Raw genomic sequence first — 22,504 nt, 5'->3', positions numbered from 1 at the left:
AATGGCCCTTTAAGCTGTCCAAGATCGCCATGTCGCCCATAATACTCACCACCGCGGTCAGATCTGACAATTTTTATGACTTTTCCCAAATGTTTCTCGACTTGACTCCGGAAAATCTTGAACTTGTCAAGAGATTCAAACTTTTCCTTAATCAAATACAGATAACCATATCGAGAATAATCATCTATAAATGTGATGAAATAAAAATTTCTACACAATGTTGCTCTATAAGGTCCACTTATATCCGTATGGATGATCTCTAATAAATGAGAACTACAGATCGCAGTTTTCTTCTTTATTTTAGTCATCTTACCTCTACAGCAGCTTACGCATGCGTCTAGATCACTTTTGAGAGTGGGCGTAATGTTTGTCTTTATTAGTCTTTCCACTCTTTCCTTAGAGATGTGACCAAAACGTTTATGCCATAATGCGTAAGACTGTTCCTTAGGTAGAGGTATTTTAGAAACAACGTTTTCGGCCGTATAAGCGACGTATATTTCGTTAGGAGACAAACATAATTTGTACAATCCATTGGACATAGTGCAATACCCAACTTTATTTGAATTAAAAGAAATAGAAATTGCATTGTTTGAAATCTCAAAAGAGTAACCACACATGTCCAAACTTAATACGGAAATTAAATTCCGTCTAAAGGAAGGTATATAAAATGTGTTCCTTAACATCAAATTAAAACCAGAATCTAGAATTAAAATGACATCTCCCACGAACTCGACGTCGGCTTTATCGTTGTTTCCTACGGTGAGCTTTGATTCTTCCTTATTTGGCTTCCTCCGGTTTATGAATCCCCGTATGGTAAACGCAACATGATTAGTTGCACCGCTATCTAGCCACCACGACCAAGATGGGGCTTCCGACAGATTAGATTCACAAACTAGTGCAAAAGAATCATTACATTTAGGTTCATGCTTAGACAACCAATTTTTATACTTAGCGCAGTCTTTCTTTATATGTCCTCCCTTCTTACAGAAGAAATAGAGACCATCCTTACTAGCTTTACCGTCCTTTTTAAAGGTCGGTTTCTTTGAACCCAAGTTGTCAGATGCACCAGCAGATGAATGAGTTTCTTTGTGAGCACAATTTTTGTGCCCCTTACCCTTTTTAACACCGTAACTAGAAGCGGTGTACATAACAATATATGCTTTACTTTTCTTCAGCTTAGTCTCCTCCGATACTACCCTTGCAATCAAGTCATTGATTGTCCATGGTTGATCGGCGGTATTATACTGTGTTTGGATGATGCCAAATTCGGGTAGAAGGGAGTTGAGTGCAAGATGCACAATACAAGCATCGGGGATGGGTACATTAAGGGCCTTAAGTTTTGATTGCAAATCAACCATCCTTAGGACATAATCCTTAACACCAGCAGAACCATCATACTTTAAACTGAATAACCCCGACATATGTGTCCCAACTTTAGCATTAGGCGAGTCACGATTTCTAGCTACCAAGGCCTCCATCATCTGCCTAGCAATGATGTCAGCATCAAAATCACTTCTAAGATGTTCCCGTATGGATCGCTTCATCGACAGTAAGCAAATCCTATTGCTCTTTTCCCAAGTAGCAAACCGTGTTTTTTGGGCATCCGTACTAGCATCGATGGGAGCTATCGGTCTACCCTCATTGAGAGCAACATGAACATCCGCTAGTTCCATACCAAACAAAAAATCCTCTCTCCACTTCTTAAAATTAGAACCGGTAAGAATCTCAATAGTTATGGAGTTGCCGTTCACAAAAAAGGTGACTGAAAACATCAATATTTATAATTAGCATAATGTGAAAATTTACCTTGAGAGTTACATACATCATCATATAATCACCTTTAGGCGTAAGACATGATATGCGGTTGTATACTCTCCGCATTACAAATGCCATGAGAATTTATTCTAATCTTCGTTAATCACCACCTTTGGATGTATGAAATCACTTAAACCAACCAATTCTCAACCATATGCTGTATATGCAACCCTCCATGCAACAACACGCAATTACCTCCTTTGGGAGTATAACTATGCATTAAAGCATGAGACATCCCAATATTTTATAAACCGTTATTTATTAAATCCAATCAAGCGTGCCGCTTTGGCGATCACAACCCAATTAGATTTTTCTGAAATTGGGATATAAACTTTATATTTCACATTAACCGTATGCATGTAATTTCAGAAACTAGGGGCAATTATCCACAAAATTACATGCTATGCTAATTCACATTATGATACCCAACATTACATGTCAAACAATAAACATGTAAAATAAATATACCACATGGTAGAACATAAGCATACGAGGACGCCGATACCTAAAATATCTCGAACAGAGCGCTCACGCGTCTCAAAGCTTTTGTGCGTTATCCCCACGCGCCGATACGTGCGTAGCACGTGTTCGAGTATCAGCCGGTCCTGAAAATCAGTCCGATCGATTTTCCCGATCTAACCGCTATCCCTTGACTAAACCGGCGAACTAGGTCACGCAAACTCGGTCTGACCGGTCAACGACCGATTCGACCAAGAGGCACGAGTCAACAGTCAATCGATTTAGGTCGGGATCACGAGTCAGGTCGAGTCATCAAATCGGAGCGGGTCTACCCGGACTGAAGCGACGTCATGTGACGTCGGCCCGCACGTGTCGAGCACATGCGGACCCATGTCTAGCATGCGTGGGGATGATTTTCTCTCATGTGTGGAGTGCCAGCTGGGCACACAAAAAGTGTGCTTATTTCATTCGATTGAATTGCAGGAGTAATGATCCGGAAAAACTTGGATTAGCAATAGTATGTACGGGCTCTAAATTATCTAACCCAACTTAGAGCTTATCGCCGGTGTAGCTCTTATCCATAATCCTCAAAATAATTAAACAATTATTCAATGCAAAGTCAAATCACGTTATAACATAAACGTTATCTCTCACAAACCATATCCATACAATCGGATCCAACAAACGACCCCTTCTGTATGATCTCAATTTGCATTGTTTTTCGTCAAATATCAAATCTTGTTTATTGCTCGCCGGGAATTGAGAGATCGGCACTCTATTCTTTTGCTTTACCGAATAAAAAGTTTCGAAAAAAAAAAAAAGCCAAAACGTGATTTCGTGACCTAATACGTGTTCGCTCCGATACCACATGTAAGCTGCGATTTATTCCCTTATGCAACGACCCAAGATAATCACGTTTAGATACACGAATCACGCATTCATAAAGTCGAAGTTTTGACGCACCTTGTTTCGAATCCATCGTTCTTGATGCGGAATTTGCGACGATCCGTTGCTCAAGAGCTTCTCCTCTATGAATCCCCTTGACACTGGCTTCAATGAGACGGTCCCTCACATATCGTTTCTGACGACTCTTGATGTGAGGTTATGCGGACATTAGGGTTTAGAGGAGGGACTTGAGCTCTATTTATAGAGATTGAAACCTTATCCTCTCATTATTGATAAAGCTTATCTCGGCCCATACTTATCCAGTCCCATATCAAATTTGAATTAGGAAATCTTTTATCTATCTTTATTAGACCAATTTATATTTACAATATCAATTAATAAAGCCCACATTTGAATATTAAAAATATGTTCTAACAGCGCCATAGCTCGCCGCCTCTCTCCCGCCAAGTCCCGAGAGTGGGTGGCGCGTCCGTCTGCAGCAAAGACCAATCCCAAGTTTTGTTTGAAGGTAACCCCGCATCGCCTTGACACGTTATGATGATGTGATGATGAGATGATTTATTGTGTGCTTCGCATTTCGTTCTTGTTCTTGTTCTTGTTCTCTAACTCTGTTTGTGGTAATACCCTCTCCATTTCAAATGTGTAATTTCTATCCTCTGTTCCTTTCTATATGCCATAAAAACGAGTTGTTCGTTCTTCGACTTGTCTCAAACTGAAACACCGCACATACCCTTGGATTTGTTGAAAGTATAAAGTTGATTTTGAAAAGAAAAAAAGGGGGGAAGCCAAATTTCATTTCCCTTCTACATGTGTTTGGCGGTGGATGGAGGAGTAAGGGTTTGACTTTGTCAAACTTGTAGCAAGTGGATTTGCCATGGAAAAAGAATTTCCACACATCCCATTCACACTCTTTGGCGGTGAAGTGCAGCAAGTGGATGGGATTAAAAAAAATTGCGGCAGTTTTTTGTTGTGCTCTTGAAGTCGGTGTAGCTCCTCCATTTTCACACTATGTCAGCCAATTTATGGTTGTTTTAGGCGGTGGAATATATACTATAAATAGGGGTGTTTGTCCTTTTTTTAAAAGTGTGTGTAGCCTTAGCGGAAGAGTAGCCTTAAAGTGGAGAGAGTTAGAGAGAGTTGTGAAATTGTATCTCAAGCTTAGCAAAGCTTGTGTATTTTGTAAAAGCCTTAGCAAAGGCTATTTTGAATACTACTCTCATATTTACATACTCGAATTCTCTCTTGCGTTGAAACCTCCAAATTTTCGCAACCCTTTTGGTTCCTACAATTGGTATCAGAGCTAGCTATGGCATCCACCAGTTTCGTTCAATTGCAACTTCCAAAGTTGAACGGGAGGAATTTCAACAACTGGTCACTCCGGATGAAGGTTCCGTTCAAATCCCGGGATTTGTGGAACTTGGTGGAGAGTGGCTACACCGAAGTAGCCGATTCTGAAGAATTCAACGCTTTGAAAAAGGAGGATAAGGATTTGTTGGTCGAGTCCCGAAAGAAAGATCAGAGAGCATTATATGAGATCTTTCAAGCGGTGGAGGAGACGATATTTGAAAAAATATCATGTGCGAAGACCGCAAAAGCGGCGTGGGATATTCCGCAAAACTCCTACAAGGGCGATGATCGAGTGAAGCGAGTTCGACTTCAAACACTTCGAGGTGATTTTGAGTCTTTATGCATGAACGACTCTGAATCTATCTCGTCGTACTTTGATCGTGTGCAAACCATCGTTAACCAATTGAGGGTTAATGGTGAAGAACTCCAAGATGAACGAGTCGTAGGAAAAATCTTGAGGTCTTTGACTGAAAGATTTGACTACGTTGTTGCGGCAATCGAAGAAGGCCAAGATATATCAACCATGACGTTGGAGCGGTTGATGGGGGTCATTATGCTCACATGAGCAAAGAATGAATCAAAAGTCCGTCGGTGCTTATCTCGAGCAAGCTTTGCAAAGCCGAATCGCTCACTCAACTCGAGGAGGGCATCATGGTGTTCGAGGCCGTAGAGGTGGACGAGGTAGAGGTGGAAATGCTAATTCCACTGGAAGAAATAAAACGCGTGACAAATCAAAGGTCAAGTGTTTTAGGTGTAACAAATTCGGACATTACAAATCCGAATGTCGAGCAAACATGGGGCACGAGCAGCCAGAATATGTACATGCCGTTGATGCTGATGAAAGCGTTGTGTTAGCATGCAAAATGAATGACTCGAGTACGAGTGATGTCAATATATGGTATCTCGACACTGGGTGTAGCAATCACATGTGCGGCCGAAAGGAGCTATTCTCGCAGCTAGACGAAACGGTTCGTGGTGAAGTCAACTTCGGGAATAAATCAAAGATTCTCGTGATGGGCAAAGGTAACATTGACATCAAATCAAAGGATGGTACTAATGTTACTATTGCGTACGTTTTCTTTGTGCCAGGACTTTTCTGGAATTTGTTAAGTATTGGGCAACTTTCGGAAAAAGGCCACAAAGTTGACATTGAAAATGGAGTTTGCACTATTAGAGGTGTAAACGACAAGTTGATCACAGAAGTGCATATGACAAAGAACCGGATGTTCCCTCTATCTCTCCAGACGAAGTCTTTGTTAAGTTTTCAAGCCATGGCCAAAGATAGCAAGTGGTTGTGGCATTTTCGATTCGGTCATCTAAATTTTCGTGGACTAAAATTATTGATCTAGAAAAAGATGGTGACCGGGATGCCTTTGATCAACAGTCCAGATAGCCCATGTGAAGGATGTCTCATCGGAAAACAACATCGAGAATCCTTTCCAGTTGGAAAAGCCAAAAGAGCAAAGCAGCCTTTGGAGCTTGTACATACAGATATTTGTGGCCCGGTTGAGGTAGAATCGGTTGGACAAAAAAGGTACGCATTAATTTTTGTTGATGATTTTACCGAAAAAACATGGGTATACTTCTTGAGAGAAAAATCTGAAGCTCTTGGCAAATTCAAGGAATTTAAAGTCTATGTTGAGAAACATAGTGGATTTAGTCTAAAGACTTTGAGATCAGATAGAGGTGGAGAATTTACTTCCAATGAATTTGACAAATATTGTAAAATTCATGGAATAAAGCATCAATTAACCGCTAGCTATACGCCTCAGCCAAATGGTATAGCAGAAAGAAAGAATAGAACGATTTTTGAAATGGCAAGAAGTATGCTCAAGGCTAAAGCTTTACCAAAGAAGTTTTGGGCGTAAGCCGTTGCTTGTGCTGTATTTGTCCTAAACAGGTGTCCAACAAGGAGTGTTCTTGGAAGAACCCCCGAAGAGGCTTGGACCGACAACAAGCCAAATGTTTCATTCCTACGAGTATTTGGGTGTATTGCATATCCCCATATACCAGATGAACGAAGGAAGAAGTTGGACGACAAAAGCCAGAAGTGCATCTTCATTGGTTATAGTGAGGTGACCAAGGGTTATAGGTCGTATAATCCAATCACGGAAAAGGTAATTATTAGCGGGGATGTTCAATTTTTTGAACATGAAGCCTGGGACTGGAACCAGAAGGGTGACCCTAAAAACATCACCATCGAAGATGAACCAACAACGGGAGAGTCAGAAGAATCTCCAACTGAAGTTCTATCATTTTCTCCTAGTAGTTCATCTTTTTCACCAACAATGGTTTCGGAACTGTCACTTCAGCGTTTGCAACGACAATGCGAGACTCTAATAAAATTCAAGGATTATGTGGTCACAAGAGATGATGATAGTGACAGTGACGAGATCATTGATGAAACAATAGCAAATTTTTGTTTATTTGCTGAATGTGACCCCATTTCCTATGATGATGCAGCTATAGATGAGAAGTGGATCTAAGCAATGGATGAAGAAATCCACTCCATCAAAAAGAATGACACATGGGTACCGACTTCTTTACCACCTGGTAAGAAGCCCATTGATGTCAAGTGGGTGTACAAGAGGAAGTATAAACCCGATGGTCGGGTGGATCATTACAAAGCCCAACTAGTCGTGAAAGGCTATAAGCAAAAGCCAGGTATTGATTATTTTGAAGTATTTGCACCGGTGGCTCGAATGGATACCATTCGAATGATATTAGCACTAGCAGCTCGGAACCATTGGAAGATCCATCAAATGGATGTGAAATCTGCATTTCTCAACGGTTTCCTTGATGAGGAAGTTTACGTGGAGCAACCACAAGGTTATGAGAAGAAAGGATGTGAAAATCAGGTTTACAAATTGAAGAAAGCATTATATGGGCTAAAACAGGCACCTCGAGCTTGGTACACGAGGATCAACACATACTTATTGAAGCATGGTTTTCAAAAGTGCCCATATGAGCATACACCGTATATCAAGTCAAATACTAACGGTGATCTCATCATAGTATGCCTTTATGTAGATGACTTGATATTTATAGGAAACTGTGAAAAACTATTTGCGGAATTCGGGGAGGCCATGACAAGTCAGTTCAAGATGACAAACTTGGGATTGATGTCATATTTTCTAGGCCTTGAAGTAAAGCGGACAAATGATGGCATATTTGTTTCGCAACAAAAATATGCTAATAATATTTTGAAGCGATTCAATATGGAATCACTCAAAGCAATTTGGACTCCCGTAGCAGAACGGTTGGAGCTGAAGAAAGAAGGAACCGGTGAGCTAGTAAATCCCACTTATTTTAAAAGTATTGTTGGCAACTTAAGATATTTGACCTCTACGAGGCCGGACATTATGTACGGTGTGGGAATTATTAGTCGGTTCATGGAGAAACTGTACCAATCACATTTGGAGGCAGCAAAAATAATTCTACGGTATGTCGGTGGAACTCGTGATCATGGAATTTTATACTCTTACACCGACAACTTCAAGTTAGTGGGATATACAGACGGTGATTGGGCAGGTGATATTGAAACGCGGAAAAGTACTTCCGGATATGCATTCTTTCTCGGATCGGGAATTATTTCTTGGTCCTCGAAAAAGCAACAAGTTATTGCGCTCTCGACAGCTGAAGCAGAATACATAGCAGTAGCTTCGACCTTGCTCTTATACGGAGCGGAAGGATGGATAAGCACATCGAGATGTCGTATTGTTGCTTTGAAGCATTCAAGGTCCTCGCGAGAAATTACCTGGACATCGAGCACCATCCACCGTTCGAAACAATAAGTGGGCTGTTTGGCGAGACCGACATGACTCCCGCCCGTTGAATAAAAATTAAATGTCCGTCTTTTATTAGTTATTTCAGCAGTTTTTTTTGGTAGGAAAATGAAAGGTCAAGAGTCAGCAGTTACTCTTACAGGTGATAATGGTTTTTAATTTTGGTTTATGGCTATTAATAGAATTGCCTATAATTAAGTATTAGATGGGCGTACTACAACCTATAAGTAAATCATTGTATTGCTTGTAAGGATAACACAGAATCGAGAATAAAGCCTCTCTTTAGAAATTACTTTTTGTCCCTACAAGTCCATAGTTTGCAGCCACAAATTGTTCTACAATTTGGTATCAGAGCCGATGGGGAGTTCGGTGGGGAGTGTAACCAATAATGTCCCGCTGCCTCGATTAACGAAGGTGAACTACGAGAATTGGAGCAACTAAATGAAAGCTCTTCTCGGTTACGTGGATTGTTGGGAGGTGGTTCAAGAAGGTTTCGAAGAACTAGCAACTACCGCAGGATATACGGCGGCTCAAAATAAGGCATTGAAAGAGACGCGATCAAAAGATAAGACGGCATTGTACATGCTTTTCCAAGTTGTTGATGAATCGGGCTTTGAGAAGATTGCTAGTGTGGAAACTTCAAAAGAAGCGTGGGACATCTTGGCGGCTACGTACAAAGGAGCCGATCAAGTTAAACAAGTTCGCCTTCAAACTCTTCGCAGAGAGTGGGAAGGCATGAAGATGAAGGAGTCGGAAGGTGTGTCCGATTACATCACGCGTGTTCAAACCGTGGTGAATCAACTCAACCGAGACGGAGAAAAGTTGTCCGATGCGCAGGTCGTGGAGAAGATTTTGAGGTCGTTAACCGACGGTTTCGAGAATGTCGTATGTGCCATAGAAGAGTCGAAGGATCTAGCAACGTTCACAGTCGATGAGCTTGCCGGTTCCCTTATGGCACATGAACATCGTAAGAAGAAGAAGAAGGAGGAGACACTTGAGCAAGCACTTCAAACCAAAGCATCGATCAATGACGAAAAGATACTCTATTCTCAAAACTTTCGAGGTAAATGGCATGGCCGTGGTGGTCGAGGAAATAGTCGCGGTGGAAGAGGCCGCGGTCAAGAAGGGTATTATGAGGAGAAGGGGCAATCAAACCAACAGAATTGGCGAGGAAGAGGACGCGGTCGTGGAAGAGGCGGCCGGTCAAATTATTCCAACATCGAGTGCTACAAGTGTGGCAAATATGGTCACTATACGAAGGATTGCCATTCCGATAAGTGTTACAATTGTGGAAAGGTGGGGCATTTTGCAAAAGATTGTCGAGTCGAGAAAAAGGTGGAAGAGACAACCAACCTAGCCACGGAAGATGAGGTGAAAGAAGGTTTTCTCTTAATGGGATACAACAAAGTCAACACCGACAACGACACGGTGTGGTACCTCGACACGGGTGCAAGCAACCATATGTGCGAGCACGAGCATTTTTTTAAAGAGATGCGAAAGGTTGAAGCTGTAAATGTATCGTTTGGAGATGGTTCGAAGATTGAGGTAAAAGGCCAAGGTACGATTTATTATTTACAAAAGGATGGTTTAGTTGGGTCAATCCAAGATGTGTATTACGTACCAAACCTCAAGAGCAACATTTTAAGTATGGGGCAACTCATGGAGAAAGGTTATTCGGTTTTTATGAAAGACCGGATATTACTCTTGAAAGACAAGCAAGGGCATTCAGTCGCTCAAGTTGAAATGGGGAGAAATCGGATGTACAAACTGAATTTGAGAAGTGTACGAGAAAAATGTTTGCAAGTCAACGTAGAAGACAAGGCGTCGCTATGGCATCTCCGCTTTGGTCACCTATATCATGAAGGCCTAAACAAGTTGGCAAAGAAGAACATGGTGCACGGACTACCGGACTTGGAATACGAGGGAAAATTTTGTGAAGAATGTGTGCTTGGAAAGCATGCGAGAACATCGTTTCAAAAGAAGGCAGAATATCGGGCGAAGCAACCTCTTGAGTTGATTCATTCCAACATATGTGGACCAAGCACCCCCGAATCTTTCGGTGGCAAAAGGTATTTCATTTCCTTTATTGATGATTTCTCACGAAAAACTTGGGTTTATTTTCCGAAAGAAAAATCCGAGGCGTTCGAGGTGTTCAAAAAATTCAAAGTGCTGGTGGAAAGGGCAACCGGTAGACACATCAAATCTGTACGATCCGATAGAGGCGGCGAGTACACTTCGACGGCTTTCATGGAGTATTGTGAGGAGCAAGGCATAAGGCGATTTCTAACCGCACCGTACTCTCCACAGCAAAACGGTGTGGCCGAGAGGAAGAACCGAACCATTCTCGACATGGTTCGGTCAATGCTCAAGAGCAAGAAAATGCCGAAGGAATTTTGGGCGGAAGCCGTGCAATGCACCATCTATGTGCAAAATCGGTGTCCAAATGCGAAGTTGTATGATCAAACACCACAAGAGGCATGGAGCAGACAAAAACCGACGGTCTCTCATCTCAAAGTATTTGGCGGTTTGGCCTACGCACACGTGCCGGATCGGCGAAGAACAAAGCTCGAAGACAAAAACAAAAGGTACATTTTTATTGGGTATGATGAGAAAACAAAAGGATACAAGCTATTCGACCCGATAAGCAAGAAGATTCTAGTGAGCCGTGATGTACAAGTTCATGAAGCAAATGAGTGGGATTGGAATAAGGCAACAGAGGGTATCATCACGGTTGGAGAATCATCAACTGCTATACCAACAACCATATCCGAAAATTTTGAAACTATTGATGATGAAGATGAATCGCGACAACCCAAAGTGCGAAGTTTACAAGATTTGTATGATTCGACAAGTGAGGTACACCTTGTATGTCTTTTGGTGGATTCCGAAAATATAAGTTTTGAACAGGCGGTGCGAGACGAGAAGTGGCAAACTGCCATGGACGAGGAAATTAAAGCAATAGATCGCAACAACACATGGGAGTTAGCAGAATTGCCGAAAGAAATTCAGCCCATTGGTGTAAAGTGGGTGTTCAAGAGAAAGATCAATGCGCAAGGGGAGATAGAACGGTATAAGGTGAGACTTGTAGCAAAGGGATACAAGCAAAAGGCGAGAATCGACTATGACGAGGTGTTTGCTCCCGTTGCAAGAATGGAGACAATCGGATTGCTCATTTCACATGCGGCTCAATTCAAATGGCCAATATTTCAAATGGATGTCAAGACGGCATTCCTGAATGGTGTGCTCGAAGAAGAAGTTTATATCAAACAACCACCCGGGTACATGAAAATCGGAGAAGAAAAGAAGGTGTTGAAATTGAAGAAGGCACTTTACGGATTGAAGCAAGCACCGCGGGCGTGGAATACGCGTATCAATATATACCTCAAGGAGAACGGGTTCGAGCAATGTCCCTACGAACATGCCCTATATGTGAAGAAGAGTGGAGGTAATATGTTATTTGTTGCTCTTTATGTCGATGACCTCATTTTTATGGGGAATAATAATGAAATGATACAAAAGTTCAAGAGCACAATGACACGGGAATTCGAGATGACAGATTTGGGCTTGATGAAGTTTTTCCTTGGTCCGGAGGTAAGACAAGGAAAGACGGGTATCTTTGTATCCCGGGAGGCATATACAAAGGAGATTTTGAAGAAGTACAAGATGGAGTCTTGCAATCCGGTTTCAACACCAATGGAACCAGGTGCAAAACCCTCTAAGTTTGATGGAGGAAAACGAGTCGATGCAAGCAAATACCGGAGTTTAGTGGGAAGCCTTCACTATCTCAAATGCACAAGGCCGGACCTTGCATTAAGTGTTGGCATTGTAAGTCGGTTCATGGAGGAGCCGGTTTATTCACATTGGAAGGCGTTGAAGCGAATCCTACGGTACATCCAAGGAACAGTGTCACTCGGGTTATTCTATATAAATGCGGCAGATTACAAATTGGTCGGGTACTCCGACAGCGATTGGTGCGGAGACTTGGACGATCGGAAAAGCACATCGGGATATGTGTTTTTTATGGGTGATACAGCGTTTACCTGGCTTTCAAAGAAGCAACCAATCGTGACACTCTCGACATGTGAAGCTGAATATGTGGCAGCATCTTTGTGTGTACGTCATGCGATATGGCTCAGAAATTTGTTGGGCAAGTTGGAGCAACAACAACTCGGTGCGACTATGATACGAGTTGACAACAAATCAGCAATTGAGTTGAGCAAGAACCCGATGAATCATGAGAGAAGCAAGCATATTGACGTTCGTTTTCACTTCATCCGAGATCAAGTGAAGGAAGGAAGTGTGGAATTTGTGCAAGTGGCAAGTCGGGACCAAGTCGCGGATATCTTCACAAAACCGCTACCGACGATACTTCTCGACAACTGCAAAAGATTGATCGGCATGAAGGATGGCAGAAGCATTTAAGTTTACGGGGGAGTTTTGTTGAATAAACATTAAATGTCCGTCTTTTATTAGTTATTTTAGCAGTTTTTTTTTTGTAGGAAAATGAAAGGTCAAGAGTCAGCAGTTACTCTTACAGGTGATAATGGTTTTTAATTTTGGTTTATGGCTATTAATAGAATTACCTATAATTAAGTATTAGATGGGCAGACTACAACCTATAAGTAAATCATTGTATTGCTTGTAAGGATAACACAGAATCGAGAATAAAGCCTCTCTTCAGAAATTACTTTTTGTCCCCACGAGTCCATAGTTTGCAGCCACAAATTGTTCTACACTGCCGACTTTGCAGAAAACTTGATGTCCAAGTCCGACGGCAAAGACGCGGGGGCTTGCTTGGGGAACTTGATACAAGCGCTCGAAGCAGCGAAGAAGAAGGACGAGGAAGAAGCGCGACTGGAGGCGAAAAGGGAGAGGCGAGAGAAGAGATTGAAGTGGTGGAGGGAAACTACAAAGAAGGCGAAACGTATGCTAAAGAAGGGGAATTGAGCGGTTTCATCGGAGGAAGAACGAGTCCTGAAGAAGTGAAAGACAATGGAATGGCCGATTCAACTCCGATGGCGGGTCCAATTGAGATCAGTTTAACAAAATTGAAGTCATTAAGCAGAATTTGGAAATATTTAGCAGTCCACATGAATTTTTTTTTTACCCTGTTATTGCTTTGAAAATTAGTTCACTCCTTTTAACAACTGCAGATCATTTGGGTTATATGTTTGCTTCTTCTTCTTCTTCTTCTTTTTTCAGCTGTCGGAAGTTCGGCTAGACAATCGTCTGTCCTTTGATTTCCTCAAACTACATGGTCCATGGACCAAATTTTGGTTCGATCCCATGTTCTTGGTCTGTTTGTTCCATCTCCATCATCTCTTATCTTCTCCGGCAAAACAGCAACCCCTCTTGATGAAGATAAACGCTGAACAGAACAAGCTTCTCCGTTCTCACTCTGTTTCTAAAATACCTTTTAACTGATTACTCCATCCATCCTCACCGTTAACAAAGTTACCGACAGTTTTATTGAAGTTACCATGGTTATTTAGCGTCACATATTACTCAGTTTTGCAGAAGTACCCACAGTAATCGTATTATTTTAATTTAACGATAATTTCCACAAATTACCGATATATCTTTGCGTATTTTACCCCAGTATATTAACGTTGTTAATTGTTATTGAAAATTACCCACTCTCATTTGAGTCCATTTTTCAACTTTTATTTGATTGGCTTAAAATTGTTAACTTTTCAAAGAACTTACCAACATTTATTCGACAAAGACACCATTGTTTTAAAGTTACTAACGGTTGACATCTAAATGCATTTCATAAAAGTCAAGGATCGAAATTGTTGATAAGGACAAAATTCGAACCCTAATGAAAAGACATCGATATTGGGTAATCTTACATCCCAAAATCATCATCCAATATCAGAAAAATGCAATACAGAATCGATCTCATAAACCAAATGAATAATCTTTCGCCACATAACTCAACCACCGGAAATTCTTTTCGTTATGGATTTCTCGAATCTTTACATAAACAAGTTAACAAAGCAATGCATGCATATATGTTCACAATACCGTCTCTAAATCATTCACAAATACTAAAAGGTTATATATGCTCGATCCAGACATTTATGCAACAAAAATGTCTTTTCATAACACATACTATAGTTAATGCATATCACTTTTGAAGGGCTAATATCCAAACAAGCCTCCAACTTTAGTATTTGTGACAATTATATCCAAAAAAAAATTTTGTCTCATAGAAAACTCCACAATCTTTACTTTTGTCTCAATTCTACCCATCTAATACCAAAAAAAAATCCTCAACTTTAACATATGTCTCAATTATATCAAAAACTTTTTTTGTCTCATAAAAAAAATCCAAACTTTTATTTTTATCCCACTTCTACCACCGTCGACTTTCCGTCCATAATCACCGTTAGTTAATCCTACATGGCTCAAGTTTTCTCGCCAAACTTACCAATGAATCTTGAAAATTTATAAACAGTAGGTATCGGGGACAACAAGATTTTAGATCGTTTGTCCAAATACCTCCATGTCTAACCGTTCTTTGGGCTGTTGAGTTCACAAGAGAATACCAAACAAGCCATTTTAAGTGACTCCGTATCTTCCGGTAATGTGTAGGAAAAGCAAACAACAGAAGAGAAGTTCAGGAATTTTTTTCATGTCAGATTTGCTAGGGTGTAATTCATTAATGACGTAAAAATGCCACATAGGATTAATTAATAGTGATTATGGATGCAAGGATAACAGTAGTAGAATCGCTAACGGTAGTAGAATTGGGATAAAAGTAAAAGTTGAAGGTTTTTTATGAGACAATTTTTTTTTTTTTTGGATATAATTGGGATATATGCTAAAGTCGAGGGTTTTTTTATACTAGCCGGTAGAATTGAGACAAAAGTAAAAGTTAAAGGTTTTATATAAGAAAAAAAAAGTTTTTGAAACAAATGCTAATGTTGGAATTTTTTTGGATATTGGGTCCACTTTTGAAATATGAGTTTACAAAACGAAGAAGAGATAACACTCACCGGAAAACACCTATGATAACCAACACTAATTACTCGAATTGTCGAACTCGCAATCCTATCAAATAAGCGGGAAATGACGTCAAAGTCGAGTATAATGCTATATTAACTACAAATCGGCTAAACCAAGCTTACTCGCTAACAAAACAATTTATACACGCTAACAAGGTTCTCGTTCGAAGCGGATAGGCAAGCTTGAGCACAGAATTTTAGAATTTCGCTCCTACTAAATAGTCGCTTCAAATCATCTCCTGTAGAATCCACATCTCTACAGCGCTCTTATCGTTCATCTCCATAAAAATCTCTCATCTTAACAGCTCAAAAATCGGGCCTAACAGTTCAAATTTCACATGATTTCGAAATTGTGCCCTAATTCCGGAGAAGCATTCCGATCAGACGAATGAAGGACTTGAATCCTGATCATTGCAATTCAAAGTAAATCCGGCTTGGCGCGGTACCCTTGGCATGTACTTGTAAAACTCCTCTTTCCCTTTTACCCTTTCTTCGTCTTCTATTCCCTTTCTTTCTTTTCCTCTTTCTCCTTTCTGGCCGTGCGTGCTCTCTGTCTAAAAATACAAGCTGAGCGTCACTTTTCTCCTTTGTTGACCGGTCAATTTTTTGGGGGCCACCTTTGACCAAATCAAATATTACATGGACAGCCAGATCCCGTTGAGATGTTAGAACGTAATTGTGATAATCAAAGCACTATCTATGATTGAGATTGTATTGTCCTGACCATATTGTCGGGAAAAATTATTTCTTATTTATTTAACAATTTAAGATAATGCAGCAAATGTCTGACTTACAAGAGGGAGATAAATCCATGAAGGCTACTTGATTTTCTCTGTTTAAACCAATCGCACTCCATTTTACCCCGTTTTCAGCTAAATTTCAACGTCTGCAGCTGCAAACACCATTCTCCCCCACTTCTTTAGCAGCAACTCCTCCACCGACGTCGCCATTTTCCTTCACTTCTTTAGCGGATGTTCCACTCTCTTTCCCTTCCTCTTCCTCCCCGTTGACTTTCTTCTCTCGCCCCTCCTTGGCCTGCGCCCGCGATTCTTTCTCTTTCTTCTTCCTTGCTTCCTTCTTGGCCGCTTCGAGCGCTTCTATCAAGTTCCTCAAGCAGGTCTCCGCATCTTCGTTGTCGGACTTAGGCATCAAGTTCTCCGTGACGTCGGCGGGTGTCATATTGGTCTCGTCGAGCAGTCGGCTTATTGTTTCGAACAGAAGGTGGTCCTGGATGTCCAAGTAATTCCTCGCAAGAACCTTGAATGCCTCGAAGCAGCAATAGGACATCTCTATGTGCTTGTCCATCCTTCCTCTCCTTATAAGGGCAGGGTCGAGCTTGTCCACATGGTTGGTTGTGAATATGATGATCCTTTCTCCCCCACAAGCTGACCAGATACCGTCGATGAAGTTGAGCAGACCAGATAGAGTCACCTTGCTACCTGCCTTCTCTTCTTTGACCATCTTCTTTGCGGGATCATCGTTTTCGTCCTGGTCGTCATCGTCGTCATCCTTCTCCTTCTTCTTTCTCTGGCCTGTCAGATCAAGCGAGCAGTCTATGTCTTCGATCACGATGATCGACTTGCTCGAAGTTTCAATTAGTAGCTTCTTCAGCTTGGTGTTGTCCTTGACTGCAGTCAACTCGAGATCGTACACGTCGTAGTTCAGGAAATTAGCCATGGCGGCAATCATGGTGGACTTGCCGGTTCCTGGCGGGCCGTAGAGCAGATAGCCACGCTTCCAGGGCTTGCCTATTTTGGCATAGTACTCTTTCCCTTCACGGAACTTGGTGAGATCATTCAAAATCTCCCGCTTCTTGTTCGGGTCCATGGCTAAGGTCTCGAAATTGGCGGGGTGCTCGAACGCAACGTGGCTCCAGTTCTTGCTCGGATTATTAGTGTAGAGCTTTTGTAGCCGGTTTTTATGCGCAATCGCCTTCCCTTCCGTCAAGACGTGCTTGACATAAGACTGCATGATCAACTGCCGGTGTCGCCAGTGGAACGCGAGCCGGTAAAACCTCCGGTCCTCAGTCATGGGATGGAGCGAAAGGGACATGTTCCTAGGGATCTTCTTTCTCGAGGCCCACCAGACCTTAACTCCCTTGAATGTGTCGGTGACCTCCTCGTTATCGCCCATGGTAAAAATCGGAGATTGGCTATCTTTGACGGTCTCCGCCTTAAGCCTCCGCACCCGCAAAGTGGCGTGTTCCTTGAGGTAGCTCTGGATAGCCAGGTAGGTCTCGCTGCGCGCGAGCCGTTCCCCCTCGAACTCAGAGAACACGATCACGACGTACGGATAGAACAGGTTCACCAACTTGTTGATGCACCGGTCCACAAGGTCGCGGATCTGGGGAGGGAGATATTGCTGCCACCGGGGAAGCATAACCCAGATGACCGCTAGGCCACCGATCGCGGATCCGAAGTTGGACAACATCTCTCGAGGAACAAGCATGCTTAATTTCTCTATGAATTGTGAATATAAGGGTGCTGCTTTTGCTTTTGAGGAACTCCTACGACTCCTGGCCTTTGCTTTTTATACACCGTATTTCTTGGTCATCAAGAGCAAATCCCAATTAATTCCAATTAAATCATATGATTGAAGCAAGTTGCAAAGTAAAAAAAATGAAGGTGGCCCAAATTTTCCTTGTCGTCTTGCTGCTGGCCCAGTCACCCGACCCACGGCCTTCGATTCCTCGTCGGTCGTCCTACCAATTTGGACCGTAAGTTTGGACCATAGCGCATGTCATGATGAATCGGGAGTATCGGGATTTGTAGGAAAGAAATAATTTTTACTCTCTTGCCAAATGAACGATCCATCTAACTGGTTGGAAACACCTCATCGCATGCATCATAGCCATGGATTTTTGGCATTTCTCCCTCGTGTCGTCGACTGGTGTTTCTCTGCAACACGAGAGAAACAGACGCAACCTCGGAAAGAGACGGCGATGGCGACTAGCCTGCGCTTTTCTTTTTCTGTCATCGGAGAAGCACTCGAGGACGCCATGTCGGCAAGGCGATGAACTCGGGAAATTTCCACGTCGTTGTCCGGATCGCTCGGGAAAAAAAAAAATTACTCGTTCTATACCGTCACGGTGCGAATTTTATTGTAAGAAACACCGATTAGCCCTACTTCTTCTTCGCCTTTTATTAGCCTGGAGATTTTTCTCTGCTTTTGTTTTTCGCCTGTAAACCCCATGGGACTAACCGAGATATGGCAAATCTGATTCAAACACCACTCAGTTTATAAAGGAAAAAAAAAAGGGGAAAAGACTCAAGCTCATTTTCTCAAATAAAAACCTCAAATGAATCTTATTTCAAAGAAAGTCGGATCAATGGCATTTTCATCATTTAATTTTTTCCTTCCTTTTTTCTTTGTTTCAACCGCTTCCTTTTCGTCGGTGGCCGATCTTAGGCAATGGCCGGCCATCGGTGAGAGCTGGGCGAGGCCACCCTCGATGGCCACAATCGAGGAAAAAAAGTAAATGACGAAAATACTCGTGATCATACCCTTTTTTAAAATAATGAAATCACCGAGGTCCTTATTTTAAACAAGATCCACTTCATGCATGTATATGAAAGTACTCCGGGCAGTTTGAATTTTTTTTTAAAAAAAAAACAGAGACAAAAACAGAAATGATCCTTACCAAAAATAAAATAAAAAAACAGAAATGATCGTTTTAGGTAACATTAGGCTAGACCGGGCTGTACTACCCACTCAAGCGAGAAACGATAGTCGTGAAGTACAAACCGAGTTCGTATGAAGAAGAGTCGTCACGACATATCATTTTGATGATGACTCGGACTTCCATGATGGTGTGATCTGAGCGCACTTAGTGCACCCCGGTAGCAACTTCGTAGCCATTATAAATTTCCTGGGGCCGATGCGCTTTTTCTCTCCTCGTCCAACCCACAGACTCTCTTTCCACGCACCTTCCGAGTCCTGACAGTGGATCTAGCGCCATAGCTCGCTGCCTCTCTCCTGCCAAGTCCTGAGAGTGGGTGGCGCGTCCGTCTGCAGCAAAGACCGATCCCAAGTTTTGTTTGAAGGTAACCCTGCGTCGCCTTGACACATTATGATGATGTGATGATGAGATGATTTATTGTGTGCTTCGCAGTTCGTTCTTGTTCTTGTTCTTGTTCGCTAACTCTGTTTGTGGTAATACCCTCTCCATTTCAAATGTGTAATTTCTATCCTCTGTTCCTTTCTATTTGCCATAAAACAGAGTTGTTCGTTCTTCGACTTGTCTCAAACTGAAACACCGCACATACCCTCGGATTACAGGTTGAAAGTTTCATATTGGAGAGACATGATGTTTCCTGTGGAGATGTTTGCGCACTATGGGTCCGCGATCGGCTGGCTGATGGTCCTACGGATGATGCTCCAGCACTACTTGCCATCCCAACTGCGGGACCTCGTGGACCGATATATCCAGAAGTGGTGGATGAGCCTGTTCGACCCCCATGTCCAGATCTCGTTCCCTCAGTTCGCGGGCCAAAGGATGAAGAGCAGCGAGGCATACATGGCCATTCAGAACTACCTCACCAAGAATGTCTCGTCCGTGGCTAGGAGACTCAAAGCAGATTCCGTCAAAGACAGCCGATCTCTTGTCCTGAGCATGGATGACCATGAGGAGATCACCGATGAATACGAGGGCGTGAAGGTTCGGTGGTTCTTGAACAAAGAAGATGCCACCAAGACTTCCTCAGCTTCGTTGTATGGCGCAACAGAGCCGTCGAGATTCTACAGACTCACATTCCATCGAAAGCATAGGGAGTTAATCATGCAATCTTACGTGAGGCACGTATTGACAGAAGGGAAGGCGATTGAATCTATGCATCGACAGCGGAAGCTGTACTCGAATGGTGATGATCGGTTCTACTCCAGGTGGAGCCATGTTGTTTTCGAGCACCCGGCAACTTTCGAAACGTTGGCTATGGATCCAGACAAGAAGAGAGAGATAATGAACGACCTCACAAAGTTCACCCAGGGGAAGGACTATTATGCTAAAATCGGCAAGGCTTGGAAGCGCGGGTATTTGCTCTACGGTCCGCCGGGAACTGGAAAATCCACCATGGTAGCTGCCATGGCTAATTTCTTGAACTATGATGTGTATGATTTAGAGCTCACGGCAGTTAAAGATAACTCGGAGCTGAGGAGGCTTTTGATCGAGACTTCAAGCAAGTCTATCATCGTGATCGAGGATATTGATTGCTCTCTCGACCTCACCGGCCAGAGGAGAAAGGACGGGGCCAGCGGCAGCGGCAGCGGGGGCGAGGATAAGAGCCCACTGAAGAAGCTGACCCATAAAGAGGAGAGCAGCAGCAGCAGTCAGGTCACTTTATCTGGTCTTCTCAACTTCATCGATGGAATTTGGTCATCTTGTGGGGGCGAAAGGTTAATTGTGTTCACTACAAATCATCTGGACAAGCTCGATCCCGCTCTGATAAGGAGAGGGCGGATGGACAAGCACATAGAGATGTCGTATTGCAGCTACGAGGCGTTCAAGGTTCTCGCGATAAATTATCTGAACATCGATGACCATCCTTTGTATGAAACGATCGGCCTGCTGTTCAACAAGACCAACATGACTCCTGCAGATGTTGCGGAGAACTTGATGCCCAAGTCCGACGACGAGGATGTGGAGGCTTGCTTGAGCAACTTGATACAAGCACTGGAAGCGGCGAAGGAAGAAGCAGCGAAGAAGAAGGCCGAGGAAGAAGCACAGGCCAAAGCTGAAAAGGAAAGGCAGGAGAAGAGGTCAAAATGGTGGAGGAAGGGTGGGGTATGGGCGGGGTCTCTGCTAAAGAAGAGCAGATCAACAACACAAAGAGAGTGACCATGCAAAGTGGAAGGGATCAAAACTGAAATCAGCTAGCAAACTGGAACGGTAGATACGTTCTTGTTGGCTTCTAGTTTCTAACTTTTTAAGATTAGGAAGAGCAGAACTTCTAGGATAGGGGCTTAAATGAGGGGAGAGTTTAGTGGTCTAGATGAACTTTTTTCTCATTCTTACTTTGCAATTTGGGTTGTGCCTTTGAACTCTTGCAATTAGTAAAATTCCTGGGTTAGCTTCTTTCTTCTGTTGAAACTTAGGCTCGGTAAAGTTTATCTCGGTGCCGCGACTTCCCCTTTTGCTTAAGTAACACTCGGACCAGATTTCGATTCACGAACAATTGGCTTCTTTTGTTCTGAACAAATGGGCAACGGGTAATTAAGAAGTTTATACTGATGTTGGGCACATAGGAAAGATCAGCAATTAAATCAAGAATCAAGATGGTTGAATGGATTATGGATCCGCGTAGAGATCAGGTAGGCTGGGGATTGCGTAAGTAATGATATGTTTAGAGTGCAGGTCTAACTTGTTAAGATTTGATGCACAATTACTGTTAAATTTCTATCTCGAGTTTGAATCCATATATTAAACTCGATACCCATTGGATGAGGAGCGACGGCACTATCATAAATATCCAAGTTTGATTTGGTTCAGTATTGGATTTCACCCATTGAAGGAAAAAAAAAACGATAAGCAATTAGACTTGGGCAGTACGTGTGGGGCCAAGAAGAGAAAAAGTAAAATAAAATAAAGAAACAAAAGAAAGGGAAGGGTTTTGCTTTTAGGTTCTTATCGACACGAGCCGCATAAGGGTTTCAGGTCTCTCTATCTTTTCTGACGAGCCAAACAAAAAGGGCAAAAAAGTCGCACAAGAAAAGAAGTTCCTTTTCGCAAAGAGGCGCACTGCAAGAGAAAAAAAAAAAAGAACAGCCGCACAAGAAGCTCTCGGGGTTAATTCGCATCTTTGATCTGTCGTACGTAGAGCTTCACAAACAGTTAGCTTTTTTTCGTGAGTTTATATCTGAGTTATTTTATTTGTAAACACTTAGAGTTTGGATATAATTTAGGTGTGGGAAACACGAGCGTATTGAATGATTATAAATCCGATTCTCCGATTATAGTGGATTGTTCTTGTTGGCTCTTCCGTGGATGTAGGTACCGATATTCAAACCAAACCACGTAATCTCCGGTGTCCAACCTGGTATCAGAGCCCAGGTTACCAACAACTCTGATACCGGTGTTGGATGGTTTTGGGCCTCTCTCATCCCAAAAGTTAGCTCAAATGATAAGGCTTTCTCTCACACTTATAAATCAACTACCAACCCCTTCCACAATCGATATGGAATAACCCC

General features: G+C 42.3%; 3 protein-coding genes across 3 annotated transcripts; 2 read left to right on the top strand and 1 right to left on the bottom strand.

The window, feature by feature from the left end:
* The first annotated feature begins 4,486 nt into the window (after positions 1-4,486).
* On the top strand, positions 4,487-5,092 carry LOC125312960. Its single transcript, XM_048273055.1, has one exon. The coding sequence runs from the start codon at positions 4,487-4,489 to the stop codon at positions 5,090-5,092; it is 606 nt and encodes a 201-aa protein (XP_048129012.1).
* Positions 5,093-16,057: 10,965 nt separating this feature from the next.
* Positions 16,058-17,789, bottom strand: LOC115732579 (AAA-ATPase At3g28580-like). The gene has a single exon (XM_030663254.2). The coding sequence runs from the start codon at positions 17,768-17,770 to the stop codon at positions 16,202-16,204; it is 1,569 nt and encodes a 522-aa protein (XP_030519114.2). The 5' UTR covers positions 17,771-17,789; the 3' UTR covers positions 16,058-16,201.
* Positions 17,790-19,248: 1,459 nt separating this feature from the next.
* On the top strand, positions 19,249-21,387 carry LOC115731277 (AAA-ATPase At3g28580-like). Its single transcript, XM_030661930.2, has 2 exons — positions 19,249-19,365; positions 19,601-21,387. The coding sequence occupies exon 2, from the start codon at positions 19,626-19,628 to the stop codon at positions 21,153-21,155; it is 1,530 nt and encodes a 509-aa protein (XP_030517790.2). The 5' UTR covers positions 19,249-19,365; positions 19,601-19,625; the 3' UTR covers positions 21,156-21,387.
* Positions 21,388-22,504: the final 1,117 nt, after the last annotated feature.

Source organism: Rhodamnia argentea, chromosome 11 (assembly GCF_020921035.1).
Source record: "Rhodamnia argentea isolate NSW1041297 chromosome 11, ASM2092103v1, whole genome shotgun sequence".
In the NCBI taxonomy this organism is placed as follows: Eukaryota; Viridiplantae; Streptophyta; class Magnoliopsida; order Myrtales; family Myrtaceae; genus Rhodamnia; species Rhodamnia argentea.
Note: the sequence above shows the minus strand (reverse complement) of the source record. Positions and strands in the feature narration are given on the sequence as shown.